The sequence below is a fragment of the Bos grunniens genome, chromosome 29 (assembly GCF_055505025.1).
Source record: "Bos grunniens cultivar Pamir isolate PY7600 chromosome 29, Bosgru_T2T1.0, whole genome shotgun sequence".
NCBI classification, from domain to species: Eukaryota; Metazoa; Chordata; class Mammalia; order Artiodactyla; family Bovidae; genus Bos; species Bos grunniens.
In genome coordinates, this window is record NC_141193.1 from 6,228,035 (window position 1) to 6,243,711 (window position 15,677).

The window sequence follows — 15,677 nt, forward strand, 5'->3', positions numbered from 1 at the left end:
ATTCAATGGACATGAGTTTGAGCAAACTCAGGGAGATAGTGAAGGATAGGGAAGCCTGGCATGCTGCAGTCTGTGGGGTCACAAAGAAGAGTCAGACATGACTTAGAAATTGAACAATGACAGTTTTTTTAAAGACTTGATTTGAATTTGTTACAATATTGGTTTTGTTTTTTATTTTTTGGCCAAGCAGCATGTGGGATCCTAGCTTCCCAACCAGGGATCAAACTCTTGCACTCCCTGTGTTGGAAGGCGAAGTCTTAACCACTGGACCACCAGGGAAGTCCCCTCATGTAGATTTTCTAATCGTCTTGTCAGTTTCCAGTAAAGTCAGCTGTTGTTTTGGATAGAGATGGCAGGCATTGAAACTGTAGATCAATGCGGGGAGTATTGCCATTTTAACACTTAAGTCTCTGATCCATGAACGTGATGAGTTTTTCCTTTTGATTAGGTCTCTACAGCCATTCAATGATACTTTTGTAGTTTTCAGCAAACCAGCCTGCATTTCTTTCATTACATTTGTTCCTCTGAATTTTATTCTTTTTGATACTTGTCTTACTGTGTATTGATTTACCTTTATCTTGTTTACCCCTTATCCCCACTCTCTCCTCTCAACTAGGCTGAGTCTCCATAGGGCCTGGCACTTGGGTAGCACAGTGCACTGCAGTAAAGGTTTTATGGTTTATTATTTTTTAAAATCCACACTGCCTTTGTGAAGGAGGCGTGGTTATTACTATCCCTGGCCTAATTGGTTGAAGAAACTGAAGCCCGGTATGCAGTGACTCTCAGCCCAACACTGTTAAGGGTAGCAGAGGGAGGACCAGGGTTGTTCTGACTCACAGCTCCTTCCAGTCATCATCCTGCGTGAGACTGATGCTCTGTTCTTGGCTCCCAGGCTTGTTTCTGTGTCACTGCCTCTTTTATCTTGAGCCCAGGATGTAATGAGAAGAGAGAAGGATTAACTCTGATATTATAAGGACTGACCCTTGGGATCACTTTTCTGGTCATCTCTAATGTGCCAGGCTCTCTAGGCATTTCAAAAACCCATGACCTCATTAAGCCCTCAGAGTAGCTTTATAAGATGACTCAGAACATTCTGCGTTTTATAGATGAGGAAACTAAGGTTCGAAGGGTCATGTCAACTTTTAAGCCAAAGTGGGAATTACGTGCTGGAGCTGCAGCTCAGCACAGTTCCCAGAGCTCAGGGTGCGGCGCTGGGTGAGGGGAGGTGTGGTGCTGGATGGTGTGTGCAGTGGAGGAGGAGGAGAATGCGGGTTTCATGGAAATTGTGAGGCTCTTTAACACTAGTGTTGGGTTAGGTCCATCCAGAAACATTTGCTCATTGGCCTAGAACTGACATCTCAAAGTGGTGGGTTTGTCGAATCCTTCCGAGGGTGTGAAGAGCTCACAGAGGCCTGGAGACAGCCCCTGGGACCTTACGCCCTGTGGTGTAATCCATCGTGATTAACTGGTGGTGGAAGCTCGTTTGCCACGTCTAGGTCTTGTCTCTACCTTCCGCATGGTGAATTCTTAAAGTGCAGGGGTCATCACCTTCTGTCTTGGTTTCTCCATAGCACGTAGCACTGTTTCTGTTACCTGGTGGGCATTCCTTATTAGCTCTCTCTCTCTTTTTCTTTCAAACTTTAAACTTTTTGTTTTGTGTTGGGGTATAGCCAATTAACTATGTCGTGGTAGTTTTAGGTGAACAGCAAAGGGACTCACGTGTATCCATTCTCCCCCAAACTTCCCTTCCAGCCAAACTGCCACAGAACAGTGAGCAGAGTTACTGGATACTGCGCTATCCAGTAGGTCCCTGTTGTTACCCATTTTGAAAATAGCAGTGTGTACATGACCCGACTTCCTCTTTGCATAAGTGGAAGACAGTCTGTCTGCTTGCTTTTGCTCCATAGACGTCGCAGACTTGCAGTGCCTCTGTGGCTGGATTTGGTAGAGAACAGGGGACCAAGGCCATTAGCCATACAGGGGCCCAGCCGCTCTGGTGGTACGAGACAAGAGGCTTGGGACGGAAGCAGGATCTGCCTCTTGTTGCCCACCTTTCCGCATCCAGGGAGCCGAGTGCAGACCAGTGTCTTTCCTCTGTAGAGTCCCTGGTGGGAAGTCTGTCTGTCACACCGTGGTCAACAGCGTTGTTTCCATGTCCGAGCAACCCTTATGAACCAGAGCAGCAGTGAGTAACTTTGCCATCAGTTTACCTGAGGCAGACCCTTCCTCCCCTCCTCCACTTCCGTTTCCTAAGTTAAAGAAAACAGCCATGAAGAAGTAGTAATTGGTGGCCTTGGTGGTGTTTCACAACTGCGTAGGAAGTTAGTTGCTGCAATTTCCAGTGCTGGAAGTTCTGTTCCGCTTAGACTGAAAACAGCAGGAAGGATGATTTCGTGTCTCTGTGATGCAGGTGAGGTGGGGGGGAGCCCGCCTTTCTCTCCAGCCTTGTTGTGGCAACTGGTGTCCCTGCCACACCAAGCCGTGCGTGGCTTGTGAACTCGTAAGGCCAGGTGGCCTCCCCGTCACAACTCTCCCTCTTCCCGGAACACTTCTTCCTGCTTCCCTACCAGGCCACCTGTCAGCCTCTTCCTTATCCTCCAGGGTTAGCTCTGGATCCCTTTCCTGCTGCTGTTGAATAGAACGTGGCTATTCATAATAACCAGATCCTTTGAGCTCCCACAAACAACTGTGCAAGGTATGTGTTGTTAATCCCCGTTTTACAGATGACGAACCATTTTTCTGTTCCCAGACAGAGCCTTTCACTGGAATGTCATTCCGGCCTCATCTCCCAGGATCTCCAGCTGCCTATAATTTGCAGGGTCTAGGAGTGGTTCTCACCCTGCCTTGGTGGGCTGGAGGGGAGTCACGAGGCTACTTGTTGTCAGCTCTGGAGAAAGATGGAGAAGAGGTGGAAACAGAAGTACCTGTGTGGGTCAGGATCTGGATCCTAGAGGAGTGAGCAAGCTCCCTGCCTCTCTGTGCTTTCACTTAATTTGTGGGCTCCTGGAGGCTCCTGCGATGTGGACCTCTGCCTGACGTAGGGGCCAGCGTGCCCCCATTTCATTAGCAGGCTCAGCACACCACGTTAGCTGGGCACCACTCGCCATGACACGTGGAGTCAGAGAAAGCCCTCTCTGACTAATTAACCTTGGGTTCTGGACACTAAGCAAAGTGTTAGGACAGTGAGTTATTGACTCTGCTTCCTCCAAGAACGCGGCAGGGCTGAGGCCGGTTTGTCTGTTGTTTTGGTGGTAGCGGGTGGCGCCCAGGGGGTGGGCGCTCTGTTCCTGTTCTTGATTGGCCTAGTCTTGGGAGAATAGTACCTTAAATGGACTGGCCTGGGTGGGCTCAGTAGTGTGGGCAAGCATTTTAAAACCTTGCTAAGGGAGTTCCCTGGTTGCCTAGTGGTTAGGATTCGGTGCTTTCACTGCTGTTGCCCAGGTTCAATCCCTGGTCGGGGGCAAGCTGCACGGTGTGGCCAAAAATTAAATTTAAAAATTAAAACCCTTGCTCACACCAGGTCAACAGCCCGTAAGAGCCACGAGGTTGACATATGCCCTTGCGAGAAATCCAGTCTCCTGGCCACATGATGTCACCTGTTCCCAGGGGACAGCCTGAGACATCCCGAGGACTCAGCAGGAGGAGAAGGACATTAGATGCCTCAGTTTTTCTTCTCCCGGGGGATCCTCTGCCTCTTTTCTTAGGCCAGAAGGTCCCTCTCCTGCCCAGCTCTCCATCCCTGGCCTGCCCCTCCGCCCCCTGTAAAACCCAAACACACTGCCCTTTAATCCTTCCGCCAGAACCCTCGGGCAGCGGCTTTTCACCGCCTCCTCCCAGCTCACCCCTGACCTGATTTTGTGTTTTTTGCCTTTTCTCAAACAGTCTGTTCAAGGTCTAGTCATGAGCTGGAGGTTGGCTCATAAGCAGCCTCTCTCTCCCCTGAGCTGTAAGGGAGGGGGCAATTCTGGAAAGTCATTGACAGAGGCTTAACCCAGAACGTCACTTATAAACAGGCAGCGGGCAGAGGGCCCAGACTTGGGTGTTCGCTCCGGCACCGAGGACAGTGTGGCCTCCCTGGGCCCTGCGGACCAGCTGCTGCGGTAAGGGGACCACCCTCAGCACCTCCAGGTTGCTCTCCTGGGGGGGCGTGCATGCACTGTGGCCGCCGTTTCTCTCCTCTCTAGAAGTTGGCAGCCTTCTCATACTTGGGAAAGGAGACGGCAGGTGGGTTCTGGGGCAGGAACCCGGGAGGGCTGGGCTGGACTGGTGGGGACACTGGTCAGGGGTGGGCAAAACCGAGGAGCCCGAGGAAGACAAACCCTACCGACGGTCAGAAGGGGTTCTGCCCAAGACCTAGGGACAGAGGAAGATGGACCATGGGCCCTGGAGCTCTGGGCTAGAACGCCTTTGTGTGGTGGCTGCATTTAGGGGAAAGGCCACCTGGTTCCTTTGCCTGTGTCCCTTGCGGAGATGGTGCAGCTGGTGGCAGTCAGGGGGAGCGTCCGCTCTGAGCACAGCACCAGGCCAGGGGCCTGAAGCAGACACATGCTGAGATGCACGTCCTTGGCTCACTCGGGTCTGGATGAAGAGCGCTGGAGCCCCGAGCCGGAAGGCCTGGCTCTCCCTTAGGAGCCTGGGAAAGATCAGCTCTCCTCTGGACGTGAGTCTGTGATTGTATCCTAGACAGCAATGAATGGAAAGCAGGTGGCACCGCTTCCTGGGAGGCCAGCTTTCTGGCGTTTGAGCAGACTCACAGTTTAGGTGTAAGCAGGGAGGACTTCTCCCATTTGCTTAGAAGAAAACCTTTCCCTCAGTTTACGGGGAGGAAAAACAGAAACGGGCCCCAGATGGCTTCTGGTTCTTATCTTCAACTGCAAACAGGCCAAACTCTCCTCCAGGTCACAGGGTAAAGACTCATGGAGAAGGGAGACACTGGCTGTGTGTGGTGTGTTTGTGTTTCAAGGAATAGATGAAGGGGACGGACATGCAGTTCCCTTTGTTTTGTCCCGAACTTCCCAGGAGCAGAAGTGAATAAGGAATGTGCCTTTTCTCCCTAGTGTCCTGGACCAGGGATGAAGGGATGTGGTTCCTCTGACTTTATTCTTGGTCAGGCAACTCGAAGAGACGCCTGTCATGAGGAGGAATCAGAGATGAGGCCGTCAGTACTTACTAATCTGGATGGATCTGGAACAATCTTGTTTGTGTATTTGGTCTCCTGACTGGAATGAAGTGTCAGTTTCATGATGGCAGGGACCTCTTCTCTCTGTCCAAGTGCCTGCTGCTACTGCTGCTGCTAAGTCGCTTCAGTCGTGTCCGACTCTTTGCGACTCCATAGGCGACAGCCCACCAGGCTCCCCCGTCCCTGGGATTCTCCAGGCAAGAACACTGGAGTGGGTTGCCATTTCCTTCTCCAATGCATGAAAGTGAAAAGTGAAAGTGAAGTCGCTCAGTCGTGTCCGACTCTCAGCAGCCTCATGGACTGCAGCACACCAGGCTCCTCCATCCATGGGACTCTCCAGGCAAGAGTACTGGAGTGGGGTGCCGTTGCCTTCGGCGTGTTACAAACTCTCAATCAATAGCGAATGAATGAATGAGTGCCTTTTCTTTGCTTCTCATTTCACTGAACCTCTCCAACTTCATTTTCTGTTGATTCCATGCCAGACTTTTCACTTGATCAGCATCTACTTGGTGATGCCTGACCCTGACCCTAAACTAGTCAGGCTTGCAGGAAGAGGAGGCCCACCAACACCCCAGGTGCCAGGTGCTGCAACCTGCCAGGACCTCTCGAGTGGATCCTTCCTCTGAGCACGAGTCAAATCCCCTCCCCTGTGGCACCGTACCCAGCTCTCCTTAGCTGCCTTCCGCCACCTCCTTTGCGTACACCAGTGTTAAATAGTTCTTATATTTCAAACGTACTGGTCTTGTCTCCTCGCCAGACAGAAAGTTTCTTGAAGACACAGGTCATGTTCTGTATTATCCTCTGTCCATCGAGTATGTGTTACAGGCAATCAGTGCTTGATAAACACTTGATGGCTCTGGTTGTATGAAATCTAATCATTGAGGACATTTCGCAGTTTACACTTTATGAAACCGAAGGGATGGCCTGCAGTTTCAGATACAACAGGTCACTCACTCATCAGCCTTCTGTGTTGGGCAGATTGTTGTTCCGTCGCTCAGTCGTGATCGACTCTTTGCGACCCCATGGACTGCAGCATGCCAGGCTTCCCATCCTTCACCATCTCCCAGAGCTTGCTCAAGCTCATGTCCATTGAGTCAATGAAGCCATCCAACCATCTTATCCTCTGTCATCCCCTTCTCCTCCTGCCTTCAGTCTTTCCCGGCATCAGGGTCTTTTCTATGTGAGTCTGCTCTTGGTTGGGCAGGTAAGCTTGCTTTATAGGTGGACTGACGGGTGTGAACTGCTTTTCACTCATAACACTTCTGACATTGAATATGTGGGGTTCTCCCCTGTACTAACCAGTTCTCCAGTTCTCTGCAGACATCGACTAGGTATCCTCCCATTCAGTTCAGTTCTGACACTGAGAGTTGGTGCCGGTGCCACAGGCGAAGGGCTCAGTCACACATGAAGCCCCTGCTTCAGACACTAATTGTAAGAGCTGGCCTTCTGGATGTCCAGCCAGCCAGCTGTGCATCAGATTCCCCTGACTCCTCCTCAGGTTCCGTAATTTGCTAGAACTGCTCACAGAATTGAGAAGAGTACTTTGCTATTAGCAGTTTTACTATAAAGGATGCCGTGAACAGTCTGTCTGAGGTGCACAGGACGTACATAGGGCAAGATCTGAAAGGATGCGGGGTGCAGGGGCTTCCGTCCCACGGATGGGGGTGCACCACCTCTTGGCACACGGGTGGATTCACCAACCTGGAAGTTCTCTGAAGTCCATGGCTTGGAGTTTTTATGGAGGTTCCCTTACACAGGTCTGGTAGGCCAGTCCCGCCCCTCCCTGTAGGGGAGTAGGGCCGAAAGTTCCCTTCTAATCACAGGGTTGATTCCTCTGGCAACCAGCCCCCATCCTGACGCTGTCTAGGGGCTCCCCAGGAGTCACCGCATTAGCATAATCCCAGGTGTGATTGAAAGGGGCTAATTATGAATGAGAAAAGTTGCTTCTGTCTCCCCTGCCACTCAGGAAATTCCAGGGGCTTTAGGAGCTCTGCCCTCTGGAACCTGGAAAAAACAACAAACAAAAAAACACCCAGGTTATATGATTCTTATAGATTACAGTATCACACAGGTGCTGAGAGGTCGATTGATCCTCAAGGTTATATGGTGGCAAAGCTGGAAATTGAACCTGAGTTTTCTGACTGTCAGACCTTGCCCTTTGCGTGGAATCAGGTGGTGTTGGGTCCACAGCTGGTGTATGAGGGTGTGTGGGCCCCGCCTTCACTTCACCAGGGCTCTGCCCTCAATGCGGGGAGGCTTCTGCCTGACTTCACCCAACTGTCACCTACTCCCCCTCGCCCCCAGATCCTGGCTGTTTTTCCCCTTTATCTTGCCAAAGCTCCAGCTCCCGAGGTGCTGGCGCAGTGAGCAGAAATGGTAAGTGGGCTTCAGGACAGAACACGGAGGCAGTGCTGGAGTGAGGGGGCAGATGGGGCCAGAAAGGCCATTCTCCTTGACTCGAAAATGAAACTGTGAAGATGCTGCTGGCCATTCGGCTAGTCAAGGTTCCTGTTAGTAGCAAATGAGAGCGTCTGAAAGTGAAAGTTGCTTATTCATGTCCGACTCTTTGCGATCCCATGGACTGTACTGGACTGTACGGTCCATGGAATTCTTCAGGCCAGAATACTGGAGTAGGTAGCCTTTCCCTTCTCCAGGGGATCTTTCCAACCCAGGGATCGAACCCAGGTTTCCCACGTTGCAGGCAGATTCTTTACCAGCTGAGCCACCAGGGAAGCCCAATGGGAGTGTCCATTAAAGTACTTTAGGAGCTCGCCTGGTGGCCCAGCGGTTAAGGCTTCACCTTCCGAAAGGGGTGTCGGCTAGATCCCATGTGCTTTGCAGCCAAGAAACCAAACCACAAAGCAAACGATATTGTAACACACTCAATAAAGGCCTAAAATATCGCCCACATCAAAAAATAATCTTAAAAAAGATAAAGCACTTTATAAACTGCAGAGAGCTATAAGAATGTTGTTAAATGTGATTATAGTATGCAAGCTGCTGAACAACAGCAACAAAGTTGCCACTCAGTAAAGTTCCAGGTGGGATAACGCCCACCTCCTAAGGTTCGGGAGAGCTGGCTGCTGCCTCGTCCGGACCTGGCACTTGTGCGTGCTTAGTCGCGTCCGACTCTTTGCAACCCCATGGACTGTAGCCCGCCGGCTCCTCTGTCCATGGGATTTTTCAGGCAAGAATACTGGAGCGGGTTGCCATTTCCTCCTCCAGGGGATCTTCCTGACTCAGGGGTCAAAATGTGTCTCCTGCGTCTCCAGCATTAATCCATTGGCAGGTGGGCTCCTTACCCTTTTGCCACCTGGGAAGCCCAGCAGACACTTGTAGCTATTATTATTATTGTTTTTGTAATTATCGTAAGACATGACGTCTTCCCTCAGAGAGGGATGGGGGGCACTGAGAGGGCCTCCAGGAGAAGGACCTTTAGGCTGGGACTGAGAAGGTGGGAAAGGCAGTCTGTCGCCCAGGTTTTCGTAATTCATTTACTACCTTAGGTCCCCAAACTGTTTTTCCATGAAGTCTAAAGTCCTCAGCTGGAATGCTTCTTCCTCCCTGGAGGATTTTCAGCAATCTAACTTCTCGATGTTGAAGGAGACACTGTTATCTTCAAGGGATCACGCCTGCTGCTGTTGGAGGGCAGAGAGGGAGTCTTGGTTCCTCAGAACCTGCCCAGTAGGCAAAAGGGCCTGCGGTTGTAGGGGACCAGCTGGCGGCCGCCCTGCCCCCTCCCCTCCCCGGGCGTGCCCTGCAGGGTAAAGGCCGGTGTGTGGCTGTAAGCCTGTGGCCATCGCTGCAAAACTTCAAAACAACCCGGGGGAGGTTTCCTGCTCTGCTCAGCTGGGTGCTCAGTCAGGCTTTCACCACCAATGGGCACAGGACCAGTGGGCACAGTTCGCCTGCGGGAGAAGCTGTGCTGGAGGGACGACGCGTGGGTGTGATGCTGGCCCGGCTGGTGGGGGAAGCAGCCCTACCTGCCCACAGTGAGGGAAGCGTGATGGTCAGGGAGGAACAGTTTGGGGGTGGCAGGCAGGGGCGAGAGAGGGTGGTGACGGATAATCTAGGGAGGATGGTAGATCTTTTTACAAAATATTTTATTTTCATTATTTTTTATTTGGCTGTGCTGAGTCTCAGTTGAGGCATACAGGATCTTTAGGTGCGGCATGTGGGATCTGGTTCCCTGACCAGGTATTGAATCCTGGCCCCCTGCGCTGGGAGTGCAGAGCCTTAGCCACTGGACCGCCAGGGAAATCCCAGGATGGTAGACCTTAAATCTGTCCACAGCAGACTCCTGGGGAGCAGGGCCACGACTGAGACACGGCTTAGGATGATGGAAAGAATGGAAGGCGAGCGCCTTTGAGCTTGGAGACCATGGCCAACCTACTGAATCTTGAGTTTCTGTTCCCTTACTTACATAGCTGGGGCTCTACTACTCACTCTACAAGGTTCTCAGTGGTTAAATGAGGTAACCTGAAGCTCTTAGTGCCATGGCTGGCACTCGGCAGCAAGCCTGCACAAACGGTATCTGTGCTCCTGACGCTTTGCCAGGTGACTGTGGTCATTAGCATTAAACCAGCAGTAGCGGATGCCTAGGACTTGGTCTCTGGGAAGCCTCTGGACAGTTTTTGTGCTCAAATTCCAAAGCAGAGTGAAAGGTCAGATCAAGGGGCCGCAAAGGAATATCTTTTCTAGGGAATCAAGAAAAAGGAGAGAAAGCAGCAGCAGCCATAGTCAAGGTCATGTCCTGTCTGGGTTGCTGTTCACTTTCCTCCTTCCAGGAACGGAAGCTTTTTGCCACAGAATTCCCTCACCATCTCCTCAGCTCGTGGAGCCTGCATGTTGGTGATCAGTTTACCAGGGAACCAGGTTTTAACACTGAGCGAGGTTCTGGGCCTCCCTCTGTAGGAATGTTTGGGGTGTGGGTGTTTAGCAGAATAGCAGTAAAGGCTGCCGGGAATGGTTGATGGTCATGCACTGATTCTGAGAAACTGAATTAATCAGCCAAGACAATCAGGAACCCAACAAGGGAGGTTGAGGCACCCAGGGACGAGCCACAGTGGGAAGTCATTGCAACCTCTAGGCTTGGTTGGGTCGGAGAGGAAATCGTGAGTGTTTCCTCCAGCCTCCGGGGCGGGTTGACAGTGTGGAGGCAAGAGCGCCCAGCCGGGACTGCCAGAGCAGCTGGATGCATCCCGAGTCAGGACTGTGGCATCAAGGGCAGTAAAGACTGGGGAAGATCAGAACCCATGTTTCTCTGCTCCCAGGCTCCTTTCTCCTTCAGGCCTCCCATTGGCTGAACCTGCAGGATGCCAGCCAGTGGGGGGACCCAGGTGCCTCCATCCACAGGCCTCAGCTTCCCTGGCTTGGAGCAGAGAAGGGGGATACAGGGAGGTGAGAGGAGAGGAACCAACCAGGAAACCTCCCAAAGGCTCGTTCCTGGTGGAAACAAATCAACAGGTGTGACAAGCAGAGTGTGGCCCTCCTAAGGGTCATGGCAGCTGCTGCCCTTTGGGCAGAGGCTGTCTCCAAATCAAAATTAGTCACCAGTTCAGATTTAGTCATTAAGGGCAATTAGGAAAGATAATGAAATGAAAGGCATACAGATTGGCAAGGAAGGAGTAAAAGTATCTTTACAGCTGACACAATCTTATATAGGAAAATCTAAGGAAGTCACTAAAATCTTTTAAAGCTAATAAAGGAGTTCAGCAAGGTTGCAGGACACAAGGTCAATACACAGAAGTCAATTGTATTTCTATATAGAGACAGTCAATGGGAAAGGAGGAAAATTCCATTTATAGTATCATCAAAAAGAATAAAATATTCAGGAATAAATTTAACAAGTGAAAAACTTCTAAGCATATAAAACATTATTGAAAAATGAAAGAAAACAAATAAATAAATGGACTCCCTATGTTCATGATGAGAAGGCTTAATATTGTTAAGATGGCGACATTCCTTAAATTGATCTACAGATTCAATGTCATATTTTTCACAGTTCCAGCTGCCTTTACTTGCAGATGACAGAATGTGCCGAAAATTCACATGGAAATGCAAGGGAACCAGACAGCCAAAAAAATCTTGAAAGAGAACGTAGAGAACTCACAGAAAGCTTACCACAAAGCTACAGTAATCAAGGCACTGTGGCAGTCACATAAGGACTGACATACAGATCGATGGACTAGAATTGAGAGCTCAGGAACAAACCCTTAGGTTTATAGCCAGCTGAGCTCTAACAAGAGCCCAATTAATGCCAAGATAATTTAAAATAGGGAAAGAATAGTCTTTTCAACAAATGGTGCTGAAACAGCTGGACATCCAGATGCAAAAGAATGAAGCTGAACCCCAACCTCATACCACACATGAAATTCAAGGTGGATCAAAGTCATAAATGTAAGAGCTAAAGGTATAAAACTCTCAGAAGAAAACACACTCATAAATCTTTGTGATATTGGGTTAGGCAGTGGTTTCTTAGATACGACAGCAAAAACACACACAATAAAATTTTAAAAATAGATAAATGAGGCTTCATCAATATTAAAAACATTTGTGCAGCAAAGAACAGTATCAAAGTGAAAAGGCAGTTCAAAGAATGGGAGAAAGTTTTTGCGAACCATGTATCTGATCGGCACTCGTGTCTAGAATATATATTTTTTTAAACTCTTACAGCTCAACAAGAGAGATATAAATAATCCAAACCCAGGGACTCAGAGTAGACATTTTGCCAAAGGAGATGTCCACATGGCCAGTGTGCTCAACATCATTGGTCATCAGGGAAATGTAGATCAAAACCACACTGAGATATCACTTCATACCCACTGGAATGGCTGATCACAAAGACAGATGGCAACAAGTTTTGGCGAGGATGTAGAGTTGGAGCACCTACATGTTGCTGGTGAAATAGAAAATGGAGCCCCAACTGTGGAGAACAGTCTGCCTGTTCCTCAAGTGGTTAATCATAGAGTTACCATACCATCCAGCAGTATATACCCAAGAGAGGGAAACACACGTGCGCTTGAAGCTTGTACACCAGTGCTCACCACGGTGTTATTCATAATAGCCAAAAAGCAGGAACAACCGAATGTCTACTCAATGGGTTGGCAAAACGTGGTGTGTCTGTACAGTGGGATGTTCTTTGGCAATTAAATGGACTCCTGTTACCCATGACAACACGGGTCAACCTTGGGAACATTGAAAGAAGCAGTCACGGAGGAGCACTGTGTCAGTTAGGGGCAAGGCCTCGGGCCTCAGGTGTCCCTCATGCTGCCTTCATCACAGGTTCACCCAGAGGCCGCATCCCATCAGTGGGCATACTGGCTCGGTTCTCCCTCAGGGCCCCTGGAGGAAGCGGCCCGGGAAGCGGCTCTGAGTAGTCCACGCCTCACTTGGTGCCCCCTCTATGTGCTGCGCTGCGGGCACCTCTGCCTTCCTCTTCTCACAGCTCCTGCTCCCTTCCGGCCTGTTCGCCCCTTGTTTGGGGTGGGGGCTCATCCACAGCAGCTCCTTGAGAAGCATCACCTGGAGGTCAGTCGTAGCAGCCCTGTTCTTTCTTTTTATTTCACCTTCACACATAATTGATGGTTCTGCTGGATGGAGAGTTTCAGGCTGGAAATCATTTTCCCTTTGCAGTTTTGAAGACTGCTTTGTACCTTTCTATCTTCCCAAGTTGCTGTTGAGAAATCCCAAACCTTGCTGATTTCGGGTTCTTTGTGCCCCCTTTCCCCCACTTTCTGAAAGCTTACAGCGTCTGACATGTCACGCCTTGCATGGTGTGGGTCTGCATGCGTCCATCCTGTTGGCCCAATGCATACTTGCGTGTGGAAACGTGACCTCCTGTCCTGGGGGTGTGTTGAATTATTTCTTCCCCTGTGTTTTCCCTGTCCTCTCTTTCTGAAACTGTTATTTAATTTTTGGATCTCTTGAATGGCCTCACATTTTTCCCCCTTTCTTGCCTACTTTCCATTTCTTTGTCCTTTGGTTTCAGTCTCTAGGAGATTTCCTTAACCTAATCGTCCAACCCTTCTATTGATTTTTTTTTTTTTTGTCTTTCCCATCATATTTTTTCTTTCCAAGAGCTTTTCTTGCTCTCTGACTAGGTCTTTAAAAATATATGCAAGCATCCTATTGTCTCACCTGTGTAATCTCTTGCTTCTTTGAGGATATTAGTACTGTGTTTAAGTTTTTTCCTCCTTGCATTAACTGTTTCCTCCAAATTGCTTTTTTTCTGCTGCTTTTCTTTGGTCTCTGTCTTTGAAGGAATCTGTTTTCAGCTGCACAGGGATCTTTGGTTGCCTGCTCACAATTAGTAGTAGGGGCTAAAAACTGCCTGGGAGTCCAGCTTCCCGCATGCACAGTGGTAATGAGGCATGCTGTTTGTTGGGGAACCTCAGTGGCAATATCCTGAGGTCTTCCCTCTTGGGCTGGGTCAGGTATTGGAGGAGGGGAAGGGCTGGTTGCTTGTGCTCTAGGGGCTGAGGGGGCTAGGGGACGGGATGAACAGGCTCACTTAACCTTCCCCTCCTGTTTCTGACAGAGTACCCCGGCCCTCAGATGTGCGTTGCACCCCCAGTGCAGACCCTGAGCTTTGCTCTCTCCAGAGAGCAGACCTCTGTTCTTCAGGAGAGGGCAGGGGAGGGTGGTCTCCAGCAGCGTGAGGATCTAGGGACTAACTGCTTCTCAGAAGCTCTCACCAGCTTCCACTGTACGTATCAGCCCGTTCATCCCAGGACCTGGCTCACAGTTCCCTGCCCTTTCTTGGATTCTGTGGTGGACACTGGTAGATGATCAGCCTTCCCACTGCCAGGTAGGGCCATGATGTTCCTGTGGTCTCCCCTCCTGGTCTCCCTGTCTTTGGGGATTGACAGCTTAAAAGACAAAAACCTGTTGGGACTTCCCTGGTTGGCCATTGGTTAAGACTTTGCCTCCTGATGCAGCGGGTGTGTGGGTTCAGTCCCTGGTTGGGGAGCCAAGATCCACCATACCTCAGAGCCAATAAACCAAAACATAAAACAGAAGCAATATTGTAACAAATTCAGTAAAGACTTGGAAAAACAAGTGGTCCAATTTAAAAAAAAAATCTAAAAACAAAAATCTCTTTTACTCAGTCCATCCTAAAGGAAATCAACCCTAAATATTCATTGGAAGGACTGATGCTGAAGCTGAGGCTCCAATTTGGCCACCTGATGTGAAGAACAGACTTATTGGAAAAGACCCTGATGCTGGGAAAGATTGAGGGCAAAAGGAGAAGAGGGCGGCAGAGGAGATGGACATGAATGTGAGCACACTCTGGGAGATAGTGAAGGACGGAGAAACCTGGTGGGCTACAATCCATGGGGTTGCAAAGAGTCAGAAACGACTTAGCAACAACAAAGTTTTGGTGGGATTTTGGGCGGGAGAGAAAAAAAAAATTACCCAGACAGGAGCAGGCTTTGTGCAGAGAAAAGGGCGTCCAGGTGGGGAGCGTCTCAGGGGAAGGAGTGCTCTGATGGGAGACGGGAGCGTGCTTGGACCACTTGGGAACGAGGAGGAGGCAGTTTGGCTGGTGTTAGGACCCCAGAGGCTGAGGGATGGTGGGAAGTGAGGCTTGATAGGCAGGTGGGACTAATGACGGGAGGCAAGATTCTTACCGGTGGGCAATAAAGGTCATAGCAGGGTTTTTTAAAAAGAGAGTGAAAGGAATCCTGCATTTGGGGTGTTCTCCCTGGTATACAGCATGAATTGCTAGCTAAAGCCAGCCAGTGGCAATGAATGGTCATGGATAGGGGGCTTTTACAGTAGTTCAGGTAGTCAAAAGGGTGCCATCAGGGTGGGTTAGTGGAAATGAAAGGAAGGAGGATGTGAGTGACTTCAGAGGAAGAACTGATGGGCCTTCTTGACCGGATGTAGGAAAGGGAAGGGCAAAAGCGAACCCAGACTGAAGCCCTAGTTCTCTGGGGACAGAGGACAAGGGGTATTGGGTTTTGGGAGTGTGTCATCTGGGATGGGGGAGGGACAGGGTAAGCTCTGTTACAGAATCGACATTTGACGTGTATGTCCAACAGCTGATTTCATTTCAACCTGCAAATGCCTCTGCTGCTTAAGAGAGAGAGGAAGGGGGGGTGGGGGTGGGGAGGGAAAAGATATCGAGGTTATGTGAACCAGGAGATCAGTTCCCTAAAAAGCAAGGACTCATTTTCACATTGTTAAATGAGATTACCAAAGGAATCTTTATCGTAATGTTCTCACAGTTTCATTAGTGTTGCAGAATGGTTTCTGAACTGCCTTGAGTGTAGGGAGAGTTTCTGATTCATTTCTTCCTTAGCTCATCCTCATGTTTTGACCGAATTAAGCACTCTGTACAAGAGACTTTTACAACAGACACAGAGGCCTCTTTTTATATTTATATATGTATATATTGGAGTATAGTTGATTTGGGCTTCCCAGGAGACTCAGAGGTAAAGAATCAGCTGCCAAGCAGGAGGTGCAGGTTCAGTCCCTGGGTTGGGAAGATCCC

The 15,677-nt window shown here is 49.7% G+C and overlaps 1 protein-coding gene across 11 annotated transcripts in view; it reads left to right on the forward strand.

Annotated features, from left to right (window-relative positions):
* The window catches only part of PC (pyruvate carboxylase), a 102,770-nt gene that overhangs the window by 43,351 nt on the left and 43,742 nt on the right, over positions 1-15,677 (forward strand). For 2 of the 11 annotated variants that reach the window (XM_086385641.1, XM_086385636.1), the window contains exon 3: positions 4,014-4,100. The exons of 6 other annotated variants lie outside the window; for them this stretch is intronic. Coding sequence is in view for 2 of the 5 variants with exons in the window: in XM_086385636.1 (XP_086241762.1) it covers positions 4,014-4,100 (87 nt within the window). In the remaining 3 variants the exon portion in view is untranslated. Of the gene's footprint in view, positions 1-4,013; positions 4,225-4,456; positions 4,661-15,677 lie in introns of those variants that run through there. 3 more of the 11 variants (XM_086385647.1, XM_086385644.1, XM_086385639.1) reach the window with 3 other exon arrangements.